The sequence below is a fragment of the Podarcis muralis genome, chromosome 5 (assembly GCF_964188315.1).
Source record: "Podarcis muralis chromosome 5, rPodMur119.hap1.1, whole genome shotgun sequence".
In the NCBI taxonomy this organism is placed as follows: Eukaryota; Metazoa; Chordata; class Lepidosauria; order Squamata; family Lacertidae; genus Podarcis; species Podarcis muralis.
In genome coordinates, this window is record NC_135659.1 from 37,494,614 (window position 1) to 37,517,120 (window position 22,507).

General features: G+C 42.8%; 1 protein-coding gene across 1 annotated transcript in view; it reads right to left on the reverse strand.

The window, feature by feature from the left end:
• Nucleotides 1–22,507, reverse strand: part of TNNI3K (TNNI3 interacting kinase) — a 150,626-nt gene that overhangs the window by 104,688 nt on the left and 23,431 nt on the right. Inside the window, exons 6-11 of the mRNA XM_077928586.1 lie at nucleotides 19,190–19,288; nucleotides 17,044–17,182; nucleotides 7,820–7,964; nucleotides 7,616–7,720; nucleotides 4,071–4,165; nucleotides 3,116–3,265 (exon numbers count right to left, since the gene is read on the reverse strand). Of these exons, the coding sequence (XP_077784712.1) occupies nucleotides 3,116–3,265; nucleotides 4,071–4,165; nucleotides 7,616–7,720; nucleotides 7,820–7,964; nucleotides 17,044–17,182; nucleotides 19,190–19,288 (733 nt within the window). The remainder of the gene's footprint in view (nucleotides 1–3,115; nucleotides 3,266–4,070; nucleotides 4,166–7,615; nucleotides 7,721–7,819; nucleotides 7,965–17,043; nucleotides 17,183–19,189; nucleotides 19,289–22,507) is intronic.

Consider the following 22,507-nt stretch of genomic DNA (forward strand, 5'->3'; position numbering starts at 1 on the left):
CCTGGCTCAGCAACAGATGAGCACAAAGGAAAGAGCTTCTGAGAATCGACAGTTTTCTAGTTGAGTTTGTTTTTTTTTTTTTTTTAAAATATTTTTTATTGCTTTGTTTTCCAGGGTCGAAATACATTGTCAATAACTCAACAAAAGCCGTTTTTTACAGAAAAGAGAGAAAAGAAAACAAATAGAAGCAAGGACAAAACTCCTTCTTCCAAGTCTTTTTTCATTATCCACTGGACTTCCCCACCTCCTCCATCTCTGTATTTTTATAATAAAGGTTATATAGCAAATTGTTACCTTGTTTCGTATATTATTCTACTTTCATCTAGTTATTGATTTTAAAAAAATTTAAACTTTTCTCAATCATAACTCAATCATAATCTTGTCCGAATTTCAATAATGAAGCATGTTTTCCTCAAAACTTAGCAAATTCTCAACATTCAAATAATTTATAATGTTTTTGTAAATAGTCCTTAAATTTTCTCCAATCCTCTTCCACTGCGTCTTCTCCTCTGTCTCGAATTCTGCCGGTCATCTCAGCCAGTTCCATATAGTCCATCAGTTGCGTATGCCACTCTTCCAGTGTGGGTAATTCCTGTGCCTTCCAGTGTTTAGCTAGAAGAATTCTTGCTGCTGTAGTTGCATATAAAAAGAAAGTCCTATCCTTCTTTAACACTCTCTGGCCCACAATGCCCAGTAGGAAGGCCTCTGGTTTCTTCTGAAAGGTATATCTGAATACCTTTTTCAGCTCGTTATAAATCATTTCCCAAAAGGCCTTCACCCTCGGGCATGTCCACCAGAGGTGAAAGAACGTTCCCTCAGCCTCTTTGCATTTCCAACATTTATTATCAGACAAATGGTATATCTTTGCCAATTTGACTGGGGTCATGTACCACCTGTATATCATTTTCATGATGTTTTCTTTTAAGGCACTACATGCCGTAAATTTCATACTGGTGGTCCATAACCTTTCCCAGTCTTCAAACATAATGTTGTACCCAATGTCTTGTGCCCATTTTATCATGGCTGATTTAACTAACTCATCTTGAGTATTCCATTTAAGCAACAAATTGTACATTCTTGAAAGCACTTTCATCTTAGGTTCAAGTAGTTCTGACTCTAATTTTGATTTTTCCACCTGGAAGCCAATTTTTTTGTCTTTTTTAAAAATTTCTAGAATTTGGGCGTAATGAAACCAGTCTCGCACCTTCCCTTTAAGTTTTTCAAAACTCTGCAACCTCCAAGTATCATCCACTTTTTCAATTATTTCACAGTATTTTGCCCAGCCACCCCCCATATTAAGAATCTTAGTGGCCTTAGCCTCCATCGGTGACAACCACCTCGGAGTCTTGTTTTCGAGTAAGTCCTTGTATTTAGTCCAGACAATAAACAGAGATTTCCTGACAATATGGTTTTTAAATAGCTTATGAGACTTTACCTTGTCATACCACAGATATGCATGCCACCCGAAAGCATTGTTAAACCCTTCCAGATCTAGGACATCGGTGTTTTCTAGCAAAAACCAATCTTTCATCCAGCAGAAGGATGCAGCTTCATAGTATAACCTTAAGTCCGGCAGGGCAAATCCCCCTCTTTCCTTTGCATCTGTTAATATTTTAAATTTTATTCGGGGCTTTTTGCCCTGCCAGACAAACTTCGCTATGTCCCTCTGCCACTTTCCAAAACACTCCACCCTGTCCACGATCTGCAAGGCCTGAAATAAGAACAACATTCTTGGCAATACATTCATCTTAACAGCTGCAATTCTTCCCAACAAGGAAAGTTTCAATCTTGACCAGATTTCTAGGTCCTTTTTAATTTCAGACCAACATTTTTCATAATTATCTTTAAACAAATTCAAATTTTTCCCGGTCAGGTTAACCCCCAGGTATTTCACTTTTTTAACCACGTTTAATTCGGTTTCCTTCTGAAACCCATCTATTTCTAAGGGTGTCAAATTTTTTGCCAAAACCTTGGTTTTTTGTTTGTTTAACTTAAACCCCGCCACCCGACCAAACTCAGAAATTAATTCCAAAGCTCTTTTAGTACTAGGCACTGGCTCCTGTAATGTCAATACCACATCATCCGCAAAGGCCTTCAGTTTATATTGTTTTCTACCGACCTGTATTCCTTCTACCTGCTGGTCCCTTCTGATCAGGTTCAGCAAAACCTCCAGGACCGAGATAAATAGCAAGGGTGATAAGGGGCATCCCTGTCGTGTTCCTTTTTCAATTTTAAACTCTTCTGACACCACATTGTTTACTATCAATTTAGCTTTTTGTTCTGAATAGATCGCTTCAATACCATTTTGAAATGCCCTTCCCACTCCCATCCCTTCTAAATTTCTCTTCATAAATTTCCAAGATATATTATCAAAGGCCTTCTCCGCATCTATAAATATCAAAGCTGCTTTCGTATTCAAATTTGTCTGTAGTAGTTCCAAGACATCCAAAATGTTCCTGGTATTGTCAGACAATTTTCTAGTTGAGTTTGGAGGACAAAGAGAAGCAGAACATGAATCTGAGCTGTTGCCAGGGCAGATCTGTGAAATGTGTAACGCACAGTACAGCAAAGCAGAAACCACAGAGATATGCAGTTTCTTTGAAGAATTTCTGCAGGAAATCAAGGAGAGCTATCTATCTTTAAAGGAGGTTTATGCCACTTGCTGCCCATCACAGTAGAACCAGAGTTTGCTTCCACATAAAATCAATAGCAGTCCCTGACTTCCTAATGGACTTCATGGATAACTGCATTCTAATGATGTCTGCGATACCTTGTTCGGTGATAAGGGCTTGGGGGGAATTTAACCCTAAATCCTTGTCTATACTTGCAGGCAGAAGATGCCTTTTCTGAACTAGGATATACAATGATGGATTTCTTATTTTATTGGAACGGAGGATGGTTTGAATTTAATTTGCCGGGAATTAAGGCTTTGGTTAGTATTTCTGAAAGCATAAATCCTATACTTGGAATGCCTCATTCTCTCAGCTTTAGATGCTGACACAATAAAGACAGGCTTTGTCCGTGTGCCTGGACTTAAACTCTCATGTGCTTTCCAAGCTGCAATGCTATGTTTGTAATGTAAAAGTGTCCCCCCCCTACCCCACAATTGCTGTACCTTTCTCATAGGCCCACATCAAGCAGGTCTGTTCATCTTTCTCACCACTAGACCTGCTGGGATCGCAGGCAACCAGATTCATATCAGCTCCATTGTCTAGTAAAAATTGGACGAGACGGATATGGCCGTGATAGCAAGCAGAATGCAACCCTAGAAAATTGAAGGTGGGAAAGAGAGATTGGGTGTCATCCAAATTTCCACAACACTGTAAAAGCACTTGTAGAAGACCAACAAAACTCATCTATGGATTAGGAATATAAGAAGCTGGTTTATACTGAGTCAGACTAGTTCAATATTGTCTACAGTAACTACCAGCAGCTCTCCAAAATTCCAGACAGGATTCTATTCTCAGTGCTACCTGAGAATGCCAGGGATGAAACCTGGGACCTTGTGCATGCAAAACAGTTGCTCTACCGCTGAGCTATGGAAAAAGACATTGCTATGAAATTAATTACTGTAACTATCTGAGCAGTAACCCATCCTTATGGTTTTTGTAGTACTAATTTTTGCCAGTCTTTTTGTCTTCAAAAACTCCCTCAAACAGGGCTGTTTACAAAGCATGCTTTCTCTGCTCCTGATATAATAGGCTCTTGGCATCAGGTACCAACAGGAGTTGCATAAGTTCCAGATGCACCCTGGATGGTACAGTTCTATTTAGGGGAAGATGAGCATCTTCTGCTTTAGCAGTTCCATCAGAAGCATGGGGAAAAGGTGCTAGAGAAGCTCACGGATGTCCTTTTTGGGTCTTGCACTAACATGAGAAATTGCCCATAAGTTCCCACAATAGAAGTGGGCTTGGAATGGCCATCTAGTGGCCCAATGGCAACAAGTGACAATCACAATTGTTTTGCTTAGTGTGTACAATGGCTTGCAGAGCTGAGCAAAGAAGCTCCATTGTGCATGGCTTCTCCAAATGCCAACTCTACCTCTCTCACACAGACCTTCACAGTCTTACCTGTATGTCCATCTCTTCCTTGGTGGTTGAGACTCAACACATTTTGATCAAGGAGAAACTTGACTAGTTCTATGTTCTTGCCATAGGTACATGCACTACAATAGGGGGGGAAACACCCTGTTTAAATCAAAAAATCCCAGCTAATAAAACTGAATATAGATAGTCAATAAATTATAAACATTGTAAACCGTATAAAAGCACCACAGAAAACTTTGTGTGTCTCAGGCCCCATCTACTCTTTTGTTTGTCCCATGATTCCAAGTCATGGGTCTGAGAAGTTTTTCTTTTGTCCTGCCACTTTCTCCAGTGAAAACATGTTATTTATTGCAGAATCTGAACAAACGTCAATCTGCAGAAAACCCGAACAATGTTTGTTTTGATCGAGTTGTAAACAGTGGGTTTTCCCAGGAAATGCAACAGGACAAAAAGCCATCTGGGACCCATGACTTGAAATAACAAACAAATGTGTAGGTGGGCCCTCAGTGTACGTGACTCTCCTGTGTTGTAGTGGTTAAGAACGGTAGACTCGTAATCTGGTGAACTGGGTTCGCGTCTCCGCTCCTCCACATGCAGCTGCTGGGTGACCTTGGGCCAGGCACACGTCTTTGAAGTCTCTCAGCCTCACTCACCTCACAGAGTGTTTGGTGTGGGGGAGGAAGGGAAAAGAGAATGTTAGCCGCTTTGAGACTCCTTCAGGTAGTGATAAAGCGGGATATCAAATCCAAACTCTTCTCTTCTTCTTCTCTTCCTTCCAAGAGCCTTCATGTGACAGGTTGTGGGACAGCTCAGTCGCTAGAGCACTAGACCAGGCATAGGCAAACTCGATGTTTTGGGACTACAATTCCCATCACCCCTGACCACTGGTCCTGTTAGCTAGGGATCATGGGAGTTGTAGTCCCAAAATTACACCCTGCACTAGACTCTAAATCTTAGGGTTGTGGGTTTGAGCCCCACTTCGGGCAAGAAATTCCTGCATTGCAGGGGATTGGACCAGATTACCCTTGGGATTGGACCAGATGATTCTTGGATAGTCCCTTCCAACTCTACAAATTTGTGATTCTATTATTCTGAAACCTGTGGTTTACAATGAGCAGACCAGGCCCTGCTCCAAGGGCCTTTGTTGAGCAAAATAAGAACCAGCTGAAAACACCAAGGCTTTTATTAGGCTTGACCTGAGGGTCTTGCATGCGGTCCCTGGCCAGGTTCATGGTTACCCTGGCCTTTCTCTTCCCTTTCTGACATATGTCTGGTTTTTCCTGGGCACATCCAGAATTACAATGGCGAAATTACCACCTGGGTAAAATCAGCAAAATGTCTGAGTTTTTGCAAACAGAACCACGAAGTGTTTTGCAAACAAACAAACAAACAAACAAACAAACCCTCAACAACTTTTTCTGTCCGGATTTTTACTTCTTGAAATATGGCAACCCGCAACATCTCTAAACCTTTTCAGGTGGTGTTCACTGATTTCTGCATTGTTTTAATATAGTCTGTATTTTGTTGTTTAATATTGCTGTCTAACAGAGTAATCAAAACCTCAGCAGGGTGTAGTGGAGTAGCATAGTCACTATTGCATCCGCAGCCCTGTTGCTCATCCTGGCTGGGGTTCTCAGGGTGGGGTGCAGTCAAATGCCTCCTCACAGCTACACTAGCCTGGAGCAATCTAGATCATGGGCCAGCTTAATGCCTATCCTTGAGCAACCCATTTGGGGGCTTTCCTTAGGTCACCAATGTGCTTTTGGTGGGCAGAACTGAGAGCTCTACAGTTCTGGGTCTCCATTCACCCCACTCAACCTCCTCCAGTACAGAAGATCAAAACTCTGGAGGCAAACACTCCTCCAAGACCTACCTGGAAGTCAGCATAACACAGCAAAGATTTACGCATGTGCCCACTTGGAAACAGATCCAGTGGTACCTCAGGTTAAGTACTTAATTCATTCTGGAGGTCTGTTCTTAACCTGAAACTGTTCTTAACCTGAAGCACCACTTTAGCTAATGGGGCCTCCCGCTGCCGCTGTGCAATTTCTGTTCTGATCCTGAAGCAAAGTTCTTAACCAGAGGTACTATTTCTGGGTTAGCAGAGTCTGTAGCCTGAAGCGTCTGTAACCCGAGGTACCACTGTAGTGATATACAAACTGTCTTGGAGCTGTCACCTGAGCCTTGAGTGTACACACATTTTTTAAACTGTTCATGTTACAGTTTTGTTCTAGGGGTTGTCATTATTTCAAACAGTGAAAATCAGGACAGAAAAGCCCAGGGAAATCCTGGACGTATGGCAACGCTACTAGCTGTGTCAACAATACTGTTAGGAGGACAAGAAGCTGGTTGAGACGTAGGAGAAAGCCTTCTGTGTTGACCATGACCTGAGTGAAATAGCTACCTTGGGAGGACTGTTTGATCACCCTTTTTCATTCTTTTTCATTACCTGTCTGCAGAGCATTTGATCCGCCAAATTGGGGGGGGGGGTCTCTCTGCAGCTCTTTGTTTTGTAGAAAAGTCTTATACGCTGCACTTTTCTTGCTATTTATTTTGGGTGTTCATTGTTTGCTTAATCCATGAGCTCTGCAAATACTATGGAAGGGCTGAATATCAATATTTTTTAAATGGAGACATAAAGGTATTCCATATATACTACGTCTTGCCACCTTACTATTTTGCAGGGACTTTTGTAAGTTTCCAACTTGAAGCTCCTACGCAAGAAACAGACAATTATAATAAATATTTGATTTCATGATGCACTGATATCTTTCTTATATTATATCTACGTAGCAGATGGTGGTAACAATGTTTTTTTGTGAAAATGCAAAGAATTCTTGTGGAAGCTTGATCATTTTAAGGAGGAAGCCAGAAAACTCAATTACAGATTTTATTGCCAGCACACTTCAATAAGAAATACTTCCCAGATGTTTGAAAGATCAAAATACATGTTACCATATTAATTACTATTTCCACAGCACAGTTAGTATTCAAAATGCTTTACAGGTTGCATTGTTCACATCCTCACACCCTTCACAGCTGAGGAAATGACTTTGAGGCTCCCACTGTATGTCATGTGGAGATTCTTTCCTCTGTGGTTTTCTGTAACTCAAAGCAGCCTACCGTAAGTAGACTGTATCTGTGGGGAAAGACTGGAAAGGGAATGGCTCCTTTTCCAGGTCAAAATTTGCCTCTCTATACTGCTTTTTTTTACCTCTGAAAAGAAAGTTATAGAGCAGCTTTGGGGACTGAAGTATTTCTTCTTCCTACAGGCATCTGGTTAGCCCAGGCATCCCCAAACTTGGCCCTCCAGATGTTTTGGGACTACAACTCCCATCACCCCTAGCTAACAGGACCAGTGGTCAGGGATCATGGGAATTGTAGTCACAAAACAGCTGGGGGGGGAGTTTGGGGATGCCTGGGTTAGCCACTGTGAGAGGCAGTTTGTTGACTAGATGAGTCATTGGCTGATCCAGCCGAGGGCCCAAGATATTCTGAGGCAGACTTCCTGTGCTGTAACCTTCTCAAGTGAGGGGGCAAAGCGGGCACAGGCATATAAAATGGCCTACCTGTGAAAGGCAGTTTCACTGAATATATTCTCCTTGGTGAGACTTTCTGTCCCTGAGAGTTGAATTAATTCCTTTACAACTTCGAACTTTCCATTGTAGCAAGCACTAAGGAGAAAAAGCGTCAGCTTAGTGTTTTTAAATAGTATGGGAAGATGAACCACAACAGAGGCCGAGCAGAACAGCCCTGCAGTGCTCATTACTCACAGGTGCAAAGGTGTGTCTCCATAAATATTAACCACATGGGGCTGGACTTCAAAATTACTTTGGAGCAAGAACTTGACGATATCATGGTGCCCAAATCGAGAGCAGAAGTGGAGGGGAGCGTGGTCTTCATTGTCTTGAGCATTCACTGCCATTGAATCAGAGAGAGAGAGAGAAATTAGCAGGTCATCTTCAAAGAAAGCTTTCCTCACAGAGTGCAGATGTGGCAGATAGCTCATGAACTACCAATTGGACCACCCATGAGAATGAACCTGCTCAATCCACACCACATAATTCCAGCAGCAGAAGGTGCCTCCATAGCAAAGAGTTCTAAGCCGGCCCAGAAAAGTGAACCAAAAGTGAACTCTGCAGAGGAAGGCAAAATGCCCACAACGTAAACATACTCAAATCAAGATTAGGATCAGCTTGTGAATCTAATGTGGAGGGACATTTCCTCCAAACCCAACAAAGAGCATACTCTGAGAACTTTAAGCAACACAATCCTCTTTGGAGGCATTTGGATCATGAAACTGGAGCCGAGGAAAGAGTTACACACACTCTTTATTTCCTTAGTAAAATGAAAACATTATTGGTTGACTCAGAGGCCTCCATGTTGTACACATGGACATATCACAGTTGTGGCAGGGGGAAATGAAACTGGGAAACTGGAACAGGCAGTTACTCAATGCGTTGCTCCTTATCCAAATTGAGGCAGTTATCGATGGCTACATTTGTTCTTTAAAATAATAATCAAGAAACCTGCCACAACATCTAGTTTGGCCAAGGCAAACACTCTAGCCACTGCAGCACCCTGACCCTCAAATATTTTGACTGACTGATAAAGGATTTGTACTCTGAAGCTGCTCCTTGATGCCATTTTCTTGTAATTGCTTAGATTGTAATCAGTTATTGCTGCAGCAATATTTATTGAATATCATGGTGAAGTTTTTCAGTCAAGGAAAATAAGAAAGCATTGTTGAATTAATGACCTTTTCAAAGAAACCTTGCTGCCTGCATATTAACAGTGCGGAGCAAAAATGATGATCCAAAAGGCAGGAATTAAAAGGAAACAAGCACCTGGGTTATTACAAAATGAATGAGAAAGCAAAGCTATTCGATATTAAGGAGCAATGTTCTGTGGCATGGAAAATCCAGACCTACTTTGAAATACATTAATGCTGTTACTGCAGATCAACAGTAAAACAAAAGTAGCAAGAGCAATTTCAAATACTTATTTGAATCATGGGGCGTGGTGTGGGGGAGGGATGAACATGAGGACGGAAGGAAGCATATAAAAACAAGAAGTGAAAAAGATGCACCATCTCTGTAGATGTTGGGGGGGAATCTTCATTGGGAAACATTCTCCTCCATTGCTTTCTATCCCACAGCTCCTGAAAGCCTTTCTGGAGAGTGACCCCCTGTGTGGGACCCAGGTGACTGTTGGATTGTCAGCATCGCCCTTGAGCCAGTGCCACCAACTGGACTCATCCACTTCAGCCCCGACTGGGCTAGGCGAGCTGGGTAGCACTTCCAGAGACCACCTTCTGCACAGGAACAGGTCAAAGTGCTGTGGACTCACAGCTTAGAGTTGTGAGCATTGGATTCACTTCCACAAGAAGACAGTCGTCACACAGCAGAGTATAGCAGAGTATAGCAGAGCATAAACGACTTGGAGAGCAGCTCTGTAGAATATCTTCTTTATTCTATCTACAACTATAATACACAACTATATACAGAGCTAAATGAGGTCTAAACGAAAAATGCTGAACTGCACTGAGTGTCTGCAGCTGCTCTTAGCAGCAACTTTATCTATACACACGATCTCTCTCTAACACTCAGTCTATCTCTCTCTCTTTGATGTGAGGATGGAGCGGAATAAGTAGAGAGCAGAAACTGCCCCCTCCTCTCCTCTTCTTGGATATGGGTGGGGTGAAATGGATGAGGGGTGAATTGACAAAATCAGACAGAGGCATCTTGTGTGAGCAGAGTTATGCAATCCCTTGCGCTCTTGGTACTCGAGATCTCAGTCAGAAGCTGTAATTGCTGCACAGATTAACCTCACTGGGGCTACATTCTCTCATGAACAAACGTATGCAGTCCACATTCCAATAGTGGGCGGGGAGGGGGCACAGAAAAAAGGTGGGAAGATCAATAGACGTGTTACTTAAAGGTAAAGGGACCCCTGACCATTAGGTCCAGTCGTGGCCGACTCTGGGGTTGCGGCGCTCATCTCGCATTATTGGCCGAGGGAGCCGGCGTACAGCTTCCGGGTCATGTGGCCAGCATGACTAAGCTGCTTCTGGCGAACCAGAGCAGCGCACGGAAACACCATTTACCTTCCCGCAGGAGCAGTACCTATTTATCTACTTGCACTTTGACATGCTTTCGAACTCCTAGGTTGGCAGGAGCAGGGACCGTAGAATGGGAGCTCACCCCGTCGCGGGGATTCGAACCGCCGACCTTCTGATCAGCAAGTCCTAGGCTCTGTGGTTTAACCCACAGTGCCACCTGCGTGATACTTACCTTTCTACAATAGGTGAAATTTCAACCTCACAAAAGTTAGAGAGTTCTACACACACGCACACACTTGCATCCAGGCAAGCCAGAGACATTCTCCCAGTTCAAATGACACCTTCCAGCCAGGCAAAAGAACTCAAGGAGGGTGTGGAGCAGAGATTGTGAGGGATGTGGCCTGAGCAGAGTCCCAAGGGCTGGCTAGAGGGGCTCAGAGGACCACATTCAGCCCCTTGGTCCCGAGGCTCCCCCACTTTACCCCAGTGTTCAACAGTTGACAGCTCACGAGGCAGCTCCCCAAATCAAAACAAGTGAGAAGTCTAATTTCGTGGTCAAAATACAAATTCAAATGTCACATTCAAAACGATATGAAACTGGGAATTTCAAATAGTCACAACTCTTTGCTTCAGTCCCAATGAAAGGTGCCCATGAATCCCTTTTTGATTGAAGGCAAAAAGGTGTCTAGCTTTCAGTAGAATACAATCCTAGAACTGTCTATCTTTCTCTCTTGCGTACAATTCTCCATGAAAGGCATTTTGCCATGTGATGGAACGGTCTAACCAGTAATAATATGGATGCATTACTTATTAGCATCAGTGTGAGCTCATCACAGCATATATCCTGCATGTACTCCATCATTTATAGAAGGAGATACTTCAAAAATGTTTTAGAGAGAATTTTAAAGCAGTGCATTGGCATAGCTCTTGCATCTTGATACCCGTAAAACCAGTTGCCTTAGTTACCAGGAGTAAAAAGTGTAGAAGGCAAAAGGAACAGAAAGAGTGAGGGGTGAGGGAATGAATATAGTTAAAATGCTTCTTAAAAACAGCTAATCCTACCAAAGGTTTGGTTCAAATAACAAGGCCTCAAAGAAGTGTTACTTCCAAGTATTTTTTTAAAAATAAAATATCCATCTATGCCAATAATCTGGCAATAAGTGTGCATCAAAGGATTTGGAGTGCTGCCCACAGTTCTTTGCTGGATTCACGCATTATTTCAGTTGGCAGCCAATGTCCCAGGTGCACTTTTGAAAACCTCCGTTCTTTGACATATTTGCTTATATGAAAGATGAAGCAGGTGAGCAAAAAAAATATGCAATTCATAACGGATTTCCATTTTAGCAGCATATTCTGCATAATATTCCTAGTGTAAAAGTCATCAGGAGGAAATCAGGCAAGGGACATGGGACAGGGTGCATAATATTTCTTGCTGCTGTGCATTCTTGCTGTTTGCATAAGGAAAATCTTAGCTGAGAGCCGTTTGTATGGGTGAGGAAAAGCAAATGATGGGCTGGATGTGAATGGCATAATAAATGAATGCATATAGCCTGGATGGTAATCAGGTTAAAAAAGACTTGGTGAGAATAGCTCTGATGGGTATAATACGATCTTATACTGGGAGGCAATAGGAAGTGGTAATGGATGTTGCTCATTCTTGTTGTTGTTTAGTCAATTAGTCGTGTCCGAATCTTTGCGACCCCATGGACCAGAGCATGCCAGGCACTCCTGTCTTCCACTACCTCCCGGAGTTTGGTCAAATTAATGTCGGTCACTTCTATAACACTGTCCAACCAACTTGTCCTCTGTCGTCCCCTTCTCCTTGTGCCCTCCATATTTCCCAACATCAGGGTCTTTTCCAAGGAGTCTTCTCTTCTCATGAGGTGGCCAAAGTATTGGAGCCTCAGCTTCACGATCTGTCCTTCCAGTGAGCACTCAGGGTTGATTTCCTTCAGAATTGATAGGTTTGATCTTTTGGCAGTCCATGGGACTCTCAAGAGTCTTCTCCAGCACCACAATTCAAAACCATCAATTCTCCAGCGATCAGCCTTCTTTGTGGTCTAGCTCTCACTTCCATACATCACTACTGGGAAAACCATAGCTTCAACTATACAGATCTTTGTTGACAAGGTAACATCTCTGCTTTTTGAGATGCTGTCTAGATTTTTCATAGCTTTTCTCCCAAGGAGCAGGCATCTTCTTGGGTAAACCACCAATAGGGGGTGCCCTATAGGTAAAGATAAAGGTACCTCTGCCCGTACGGGCCAGTCTTGACAGACTCTAGGGTTGTGCGCCCATCTCACTCAAGAGGCCGGGGGCCAGCGCTGTCCGGAGACACTTCCGGGTCATGTGGCCAGCGTGACATTGCTGCTTTGGCGAGCCAGAGCCGCACACGGAAATGCCGTTTACCTTCCCGCTAGTAAGCGGTCCCTATTTATCTACTTGCACCCGGGAGTGCTTTCGAACTGCTAGGTTGGCAGGCGCTGGGACCGAACAATGGGAGCGCACCCCGCCGCGGGGATTCGAACCGCCAACCTTTCGATCGGCAAGCCCTAGGCGCTGAGGCTTTTACCCACAGCGCCACCCGCGTCCCCATGACTTACATCAAATAGGGGCATCCTGAGGGGGTCTCCATAGGGGCTGTGACATGGTCCTAGCCAATGTCCAGGCTTCAGACAGGATTCACACCTTGGATCCCTTTAACAGGATACCCTTACTGAGGAGGGGCAGGCGAAGACCACAACCTCCCCTCCATACAAAGGCTTACCCAATGCCTAACCACCATACTGTCACTGTGTTTGAAGCAGATGCACACTACACCTAATGATGTATAGGAACAAACCTTGGGGCCATACATTGATATTCCCCCACCCATTACCTGTAGATCACAAGTGATCCGTATGCACAATCTGCCAGCCCTAAAAATGGATGGATAGGGGATTGCAGGAGTGGGGGACATACCTGATATATGCCATACAGGGTTTGCAGAGAAGGTGGGTTGGGAGGGGGGCCTCAAATGAGCTCAAGGCTCATTCTGAAACACACATTTTCCCAGTAAAATGTGAGACGGCTTATAAAAACAATGGAAGCATTCCCAAAGATCCTCTTCTCCAACTCTGTAACTCACACCAGTTCTTGTGGATAGCCCCAGGGTGAGAGGGAGAATGTAGCAGGTAAAAACTGTTTGACTCACTTGCTCTTTGTCTCTGACACTGATATGAGACCTAATATGACCCTGAGCATGGAACTACTTCGGGCAAGCAATGTCCGAATTGAAGTCTGTGACATGCTCAAGGAAACACAGAAAGAAAGAAAGAATAAAGAGGATAAGAATCTTTCAAGAAATATTCCAATTTACTATTGGACTCCCCACACAGTAAAGATTTTAAACATGAAACAGTGCTGGCAGCATCTGACCTTAACTTGAGAGAGTTCCTATTGTGTATGAATAAGACAGCCTGCTGTTGTATAATGGATTTTACAAAATCCAATATTGAGCTAAACAGTGACATTATAGTGCACTCCACTTACAACATGTGGGGTTACAAGAGACAGCTGGTTTTGGCAAATAAGAGCAGTCAAATGTGTCATAGATGGAAATGAATAAGGTGACTGTTCCTTCTGACCATCACAGGAAAACTAAATTTGCACCACCACGTCAGATATGAGACGTTTGCTGCACATATTTTTAACATAATTGAGACTTCTGGATTTTTGTTCTGATTTCTTTTATAACCCTCCACCCATAAATTAATGAGATTGAATGGATTTATAAGTGAACATATTGTGCAAATGACACATGCTGGAAATAAACTGATCTCTGCCCATATGCGGTATTATTTTTGAAAAGAGAATTTTTTAGCCCCAGGGAGCGGGGTTCAGTCATTCCCCATCTGGAGAATTAGTCTGGCCATTTAGTATCCATATCTGAGCATCCAGATCTTATCACGGAGCCTCTGCAAGTGAAGAACCACCTGACGCCTATATGTCTGTGGTTTACTAATAAGCACAACTGTACTTGGTCTAACTGCTGCAGATGGGTTTGGAAAATGCAGTTGAATAGTGACTTCACACACCCAGATGCTTTGCCGTGACGTTGACATGCAAAGGAATGGATGCTATAAATGATGCAGTGTGCAGAGACAGTTGACTAGGCCTACATTTCTAGCACACAAGAACTTTTGTTTGTGGGTATTGTCACTCTGTGGGGAGTAAAATACATTTCCCAGAATACTTTGGGGAAAGTCATGTGTTTTGAATGTATGGTATGTATACAAGCTATAGAGTAGAGGTTGCAGGCCTGCCCTTATCACAGAGCAATGTTCCCCCAAAGTGCACCCTCCACATTGGGGGACAGAAACCACCCATAGCAGAAATAAACCTTTGAGCCACTGTTGAGAGAAGCAGGTTTTTCCCCCTCTTCAGAACTCGCAAGACCTTGCAGTGACAAAGAAGCTTGTGACAGTCTCCTTCTTGACTCCATTTCAAGTGGAAGAAAGAAGGGAAAACCTTGACACTACCTTTCATTGTGCAAATGTTTAGCCACATTTGACAGCATTTTGACCTTTTTGTTCTGCCTCAACAGCCCCCAGTCCTTTCCCTCGGCTTCTGTGACCTGAAGTCTGGCTCTAAATGGCTGACCAGTCAAAACATGCTATACCGGATAGGTCAAAAGAACAGAGAGGCAACATGTGGTTGCGTTTCAGAGGACGCTTTCAAAACAGCTTGAGCTAATTGTAAATAATGAATTATTTTTTCCTTCTTTAATGCTTGCAACTCTATCCTCAGTTGCCATGGAGATTTGAAGTTTCAAAATGTGCCACTTTGAGGCTAAGACATTTTCGGCTTCCAGGTTCTCTGCTGCTCTCTCCCTTTCCCAAGAAGATACAGATTTTAAAATAAATCATCTGTAGCGGTGTCCTGATTTCCTCTTCTTTAAGAATAAATTAACTTGCTGATAACAAGTCCTTTCCTGCTTTGTATGGTAGGTGCACATACCACTTCTTTTCCCCAGCCCCCAGTATTATAATTAGATTGGTTCGGTGCACACACATCAAGCTGTAAATATCAAGGGCTCTCGGTGGGGAAAAAGAGAGAGAATTACTTACAAATCTGAGTCATGCTGCTTCTACATTTTTTTTATGAGGGAGTAGGAGGTATGTAACACTGTCATGACTCACAGAGAATATGTTAAATTTACACTGGCAGGCACTGTTGAGTAGAGTGTGTTGTGTGTTGGTGTAGACCAATTTCCATTGCACTCTGACACTAGCAGGGTGATTACCTGTGGAAACAACCAATGTGAGGAATGAGGCCAATGCTTCTAGGCTATGTATGAAAAAACAGATAAAATGTCCATCCCCTCCCAAAAAAAGTAAGTGTCATATGGACCAATGCATTTTGTATTGGTCCAGAATTTACTAAGCAAGAGGGGGGATGGAGCTGCAGGCTGGTCATCTCAGGAGTGGCCAAAATCCTTAGTGGGCAAGGTGGTGGACAGCAGAGTTGCCTTCCCCTCCTCTTCCTAGCACAATCCCTATGCCTTCAAACCGCTTCAGTGACAGGCAGGCAATCAATAAGTCAAGGTTTACCATCACTACACCCCCTTTCTAGGGACCGTTGCATCGGATGAATGTTGACCAGGCATATGGCTGTTAATGGCACAACACCCTATCTGATAGGAGAACCGTAGACATAGGAATCTGCCCCAAAGTATTCTGTTCCCTTAAATCATTCTACTAGTTATTTCGTGTTGCCTGGAATTACTTCCCAGACCACCTGTTGAGTGGCACCTGTGTTTCTTGCTTCAAATCTTTCATCAAAAGTGGGACTTCCAAGGGAGGAACATGGCGGACTGAACATTTTTTTGTTGGCAGGTTGCCGATGGAGATAATTGTGTGGTGATTGATGGTAGCTGAGCATAAATCTTGCTTACTGAATTCACTCCGGCGATAAGAGTGAACAGGGGATTAACCTCTGGTGCTCTGAAAAAGCACCAGGAGACTGAGAAGTTTTCAGCTCCAGCGAACTCAGGTCGGGGTAACTGAATTATGAGTGGAGGAATCAACATCTTGCCAAAAAGCCAAGTAAGAGCGCTGGCGGGCATGAAGTCTGCAAAAACCTCTGTCTCTTAATTCTCTGAGACAGTTATAATTTGTGACTGAGAGGTTTCTCTGTCTGCTGGTAGAAATTCACATCTGGTGTGCGAGCTACTTTCTGGCTTTAAGAAGAGTCGATCGTTAAAAGGCTGAAGGCAGAACAATAAGCATGCTCTAGTTGTTTGAGCCAAGGAAGTTTTAAATGATCAAGAGAGTTCAGAGTGATAAGAATTTTCATTTTCTTTATTTTTAATTATCTGTTTTCTCGGTGAAAGTGTTGCCTTCAAATCAAAAGTAATTTTGCCACGTCATACTTCCTCCATGGGAACGGAATGTGTTTTGAGAAGAGCTAATGCTGTGAATGTCTAAAGGTGGAGATGGGAGATACAATGAGACTGAATTGTTAATAAGATCAAGAACATTTGGTATGGAAAATATGTCATTGGACATTCCACTGACTGTTGATACCCTTCAGGAAATGGAGGAGAAAGGAAGAGAGAATACGAAAATAAACCAAGAGGTTTGAGAGGTCAGAATCCACAAACTGGTTTGAAATAACAATTTAAATTATGGGCTGGCAGGTAAGGTGGGAGAGGAAAGGGTCATGCCACTGACCAACAGAGAGATGGGTGAGGTAGCAGAGAAGTCTACAGGGGTGAACCAGCAGAAGGACCAGATTGGCTCTACCAATGCACCTGTGAAGTGCTGACTCCCCAGCTCTCTTCCTGATGATGCTGCTGCCAAAAGACCAGGTGTGCCGTGATACCCCCACTCACTGGCTCCTGCTGGTTGCAGGACTCTAAAACAGAACCTCAATGTTATGTTTCTGACAACTTACCATCAGCCTTGGTGCCCTCCTCTAACAGAAGTTTTGCAATGTTGAGAAATCCTTTTGCTGAAGCCAAATGAAGGGGCCTGTCTCCAACTTCTCCACTGACGTTCACATCAGCACCAAATTTCAGCAGGAGTCGGGTTACCTATCAACATGGAATCAAAATTGTAAGCAATGTTAGTGTTTTCCATGAAATCACAGGACAATATATATAGGCTGTATACCTTAACTTTTGGAAATTGTGATTTGTGTAACATCCAGAACATGTTATATCTATCCACCATCATGAGAATAAGGCCTGTATTTATAATTAAATTGTATGTTGATAGAATACTTGCTTTGCAGCATCAGTTGCAATTCTATTTCAAAAATGCTGCAGATGGTAAGAGGATGGAAACAGCTACAAGCCTATTAATTTAACTGACCCGAGTAACAAAATAAAGTAAAATGCCCATGAATGAGATACGTCCAGGCTATAGGCCGCCCCCCCAAAGTTGAAACCCTTATCACAAAAGCACCATATGCATTTTAGCATAATTTTTACAAAACTGTGACTATTTGTTGAAAAGCAACATACCAAAATAAACCAGCTTTTCAGCCTTTCACATGGAGGGATAAAAGGATGAATACACACACACACACACACACACACACACACACTTGTACATACCATTACTGAATGCATTATTATAATATTTTCACCTATCTGTTTCATTGGACACACTCTCCAAATCATTTTTGGAAACCATTCTCCACCTTCATCTAATTAGCGTAATGAAATGGAAAATATATCCCACCTGGGGTCAGCATCTTCCGGCTTAGACTAAAACTCACACCTCAACAGGAATCTGTCTCCACCTAACCCTTATTTTGGTACATAGGGGAGCACAGGCAGTCAAGCAGCCATCCCAGGAAATTAAGCCAAGGGCCACGTGCTGTCTTCGGATGAGGTAACCTAAGCAGTCTACTGAGGCAACAGTATTTTAAGAACCACAAAAGGAACAGAATGCAACTTCAGGGGAGCACCTCAAAATTCATTGGTTTGCCTCAAAAGATTTGGGGGTCATGAACCCTTGCTTGTCTGGAGCACTTAGGCCAATATCCAAGAATTTGGCCCCAGGATCCCCTAATAACACTGCAAAAATAAAATAAAATAAAACTCTGGGGAAGTCTTCAGTACATGCATATGTAAACCAACACTGATATAATGTGTTGCCTCCAGTATTAATTCTACTCAGCAGACTCACTGAGATCAATAGATATGACTGACTTAGGTTGATCAATTACAACGGGTTTTCTCTGAGTACAACTTAGTTTGATGTCAACCAAAGGTACTGTTAAACCTGGTAACATTCTGCAATGGTTTAGCATGTCTTTTTTAAAACATAAACGGACTCATATAACTCTCCTTTGCACAAGTGATATGTATTTGATGCAAACCAGTGTTGCAGCTGTGTGGAAAATGAGCTTTATCACTTCAGCATATGTTGTTCCGATCACTGGTATGCTGATAATGAGCTGGGGGGGATCTCTCTCTGGAAGATGTGAGAATAGCAAAGTGAGGGTGAGTTCATACATGTTCACCATTTGATGAACATAACATGAAATGATGGTGGATGAAGCAGCCATTACAGATTAAATTCTATGGACAGACTGCTTGTTTCATTTTATAGCATCCCAAACACAATGTTTCCTGTGACAGCTTTCAAGTATCAGGTGTGTTATCAAATTCTGCACACTCATGGGTAATCTAAACCTGGCTTGAGACTACTGGCAACTGATATGTAGCCTGTTCACACATTCATATATATCACTTTTCCTCTCTCTCTCTTTCTCCCATTGTTTGATTATTCAAAACCTGATGACTTGCAGTTGAATCAGTGAACAGTCTCCATTGAAAAGAGCTTTTTTTAAAAAGCTGACATTGGGTGACGCAAAGGCTCTGTATTTGATCATTCCTTTGCATTGCTTCATTCGCATAGGCCATCACCATGTGTGAATGTGTGAACCACTTCACTATTTCTATAGCTTTTATGCATGTGTGGACAAAGCCTGAGCTTGCTTCTGTCTCTCCTCACCATGTAGCAGGGCGTATTATACATTGCACATAAAGTTCTCCATCTGAGACCACACATTGCCAGCTTTTCCATACCTGTTCATGACCATAGTGTGCTGCAATATGTAAAGGGGAGAAAAAAACTGCATCTTGCACGTTGACGTATGCCCCATGTTGCAGAAGAATATCAACAGCCTAGAAGGGAGGAGGGAAATGAAATATCCCTATTAGAAGTGTGGCAACAAAGTCACTTTGTACAAACTTGCTCTGCCATGTTACAGCTACATTTCAGATACATTGCAATGGGACGTTGAGTGAATGTTGCATGTCAACTGCGCTGCCCCAGAAATGCATCTGGAAGTATAAAGGTAAAGGTACCCCTGCCCGTACGGGCCAGTCTTGACAGACTCTAGGGTTGTGCGCCCATCTCACTTAAGAGGCCGGGGGCCAGCGCTGTCCGCAGACACTTCCGGGTCACGTGGCCAGTGTGACAAAGCTGCAACTGGCGAGCCAGCGCAGCACACGGAAACACCGTTTACCTTCCCGCTGGTAAGCGGTCCCTATTTATCTACTTGCACCCGAGGGTGCTTTCGAACTGCTAGGTTGGCAGGCGCTGGGACCGAGCAACGGGAGCGCACCCCGCCGCGGGGATTCGAACCACCGACCTTTCGATCGGCAAGCCCTAGGCGCTGAGGCTTTTACCCACAGCGCCACCCGCGTCCCGTATCTGGAAGTATATTTCCTGACAAAAGAACTAAATTGTGAAAGCAGGATCTCTGAATTGATTGACAAAGGATAGGTACAAACCTCCTCCTCCCCCCACTTCAAAGTTCAAGCACAAACAGGAGCAAACACATTCTTATAAAAAGTACATAATATATATTTTAATTAAAAGTGCACACAGCTAATTTGCAAAACACAATTCCTTCCAAACACAAAAGCTTCTCTATGTTTTGGAAGATGAGGAGCCTTCCATTTAAATAAATCATACAAGGACGTTTCTTTCCAACATAACACTCATATTCAGTGAGAAGGTCGATTGTTCAATCAAAACAGCTCTAAACTATGCATCATTTGCTTGCTAAACAATGATCAAAATTGAAGTGTCAATGAGACTGCTCTAAAATATTTATTAAAAAAATGAATGTACTACTTTCTTTGAAAGCCGAAGAGCTTTTTATATCCACCAAGTGCTAATGCCAAAAGCAGTGCTCCTATACAATTGTCAAATCAACTGGGAGTGTTCAGTGGATTGTATATAGAACATTGAAAGCTTGGGCTGCAGAAACTTATGAAATTCTACAGCCAAAGCAGGTGGCTGATCCAATGGCACTAATTCTTTATATTCAATCATCTCTAGGTGCTTTATTAAATGCTACCCCCCCCCCCCATTAGCAAAGATTTTTTCAAAAAACTATATTTCTCTAATTCACCATCTTCAGAGGTTATCAGCTCCTACCTTAGACTGCTCTTCCAATCTTAAAATAAATTTAAATAACTCTAAAGAATAGTGATAGATGGCATGACCTAGCTCAGGGTGGTCCAAGGCGCAGATTGTGGGCTGTATGCAGCCCTCAAGGCCTTTTTCTGGGCGGCCCTTGCTGAGTACCAAAGCTGCAGGGAACTAACACCATGAAAACCTTGCCCTGGTTTGCTTGCAACCACTGCAGGCTGCCCATCCCAACTGTGGCTGAGAATCCTCCTCGGGGTGGGATGAGGAGAGAGAAAGATGGATGGGGGAGGAAAAAAAGAAGAGAAGCAATAGGCGGTTTCTCCAGCCAAGTCAGCATTAGGAGAGGATTCCTAACAGCCTAGGGAGAGTGAGTGTGCATGCACAGGGGTGTGTGTGTGTGTGTGTGTGTTGCATCTATTGGTGGCAATGGCAGTGCTGGAAGCGCCAAAGGAGGAGAGAAAAGGGGGGGGGGGGGTTAAAAAAAGCAGAGTGAGACTTCTCTAATCTGTCCATCAGCTGCAGCAAGCTGTATGTTAGCACACCCTTTTCCTGTCTCTTCCTTCTCTCCCACCCCACCAAGAGCCACTAATAATTCCCTTGCTTTCCTGCCCAGAGTCCTGCCTGCATCCAGCAATTCCCCTCACACTCGTCAGCTTCCTTGTTTTTGGATCTTTTTGGTCACTATATATATATATATATATATGAAAGAATGGCTCTGATCTGTTTGATAAATAAATATATTACGTACGTGGGTGTGTGGGTGTATAATATTAACTATATTGCAAACATTTTAATTTATGATATGGACATTTAATTCTGTGTGTGGCTCCTGGGTTCTGTGTCAAAGTACTCCTGTGGCCCACTTGGTCCGAGTGGTTGGACCGCCCTGATCTAGCCAAAGTTAAGCATTTTACAGGCACTTTTATTCATCCCGCTGAAACCAATGAGACTTTAAAATGCTAACCTTCGGCTATGGCATCCCCACCATAATACCTGGTTCCCTCATGTTACCATTCCAATTACTTGTTTATATTTTACCAGACAGGTGCTTCAAGCCAGTTTCCCTGCTATCCAGTTTAACATACACAAACAGCCGTTCTCAAAAAGAGCCCAGAATGCAGTTTCCATGTTAATTGGGTCCCCGGAAACCAGGCTTTCAATACAATCCAGTTTCCTTTCACCTAACAAATTTCTCTTATTATAAAGATGGCCTTTGCTCCTTCCTCATTGGTGGTTTTGTTAATACTTCTTCATGGAGGGCGAGATCAAAAGCCTTTGAAGCAAATTATGTCCACTTCCACAAGAGATCATCAGTTAAGACTTATTTAAGGGTTACAGTGTGTGTCAACAAATGCCGCCTAAGATAAACTAAGGATTTTCTCTCACGGGCAAGGGTAACAGATAAGAATTCGTCTAACAAAATTTAATCAATTATTATTGACTTTCTAGCAGGTGAAATTAAAATGAGAAAGACAGCTTCGACAATTAAGCCATACATATGAGCAAAAGCCACTCTATATTGCTGGGTTAACACATCTCAGGAATCTCTTAGATGCTTTTCTGAACTTTTTTTTTTTTTAATTAAGTCATTCAACCCCAAACACAATGAAGTCTGAGCACTGGCCTAATTCTTTCCAATTTACTAGATACTGATACAATCAGTCATGTCCTCTAGATATGATTTGCTCAAAAACCGGCAAGATTTGTTAACTCCTTGAAGCTCTAGAAGAATTTCATGCCGAGATAGCCATCAAATAAGACAAAGGCACGATTAAACTGGTGTGAAACTGGCCACCTCACAAATAAGAGATATAGTGAATGGAATTATTTTCTGCAGAACAAAGTCTGATGAAATGTTACATTTAATCTGTCTTCTTGGGTAGAGGAAGGCATAGACATGCAATTAAGAAATGGTCTGTGTAGTGCTTTGGTCTGGGAAGTGCTTTAAATAAATACAATTA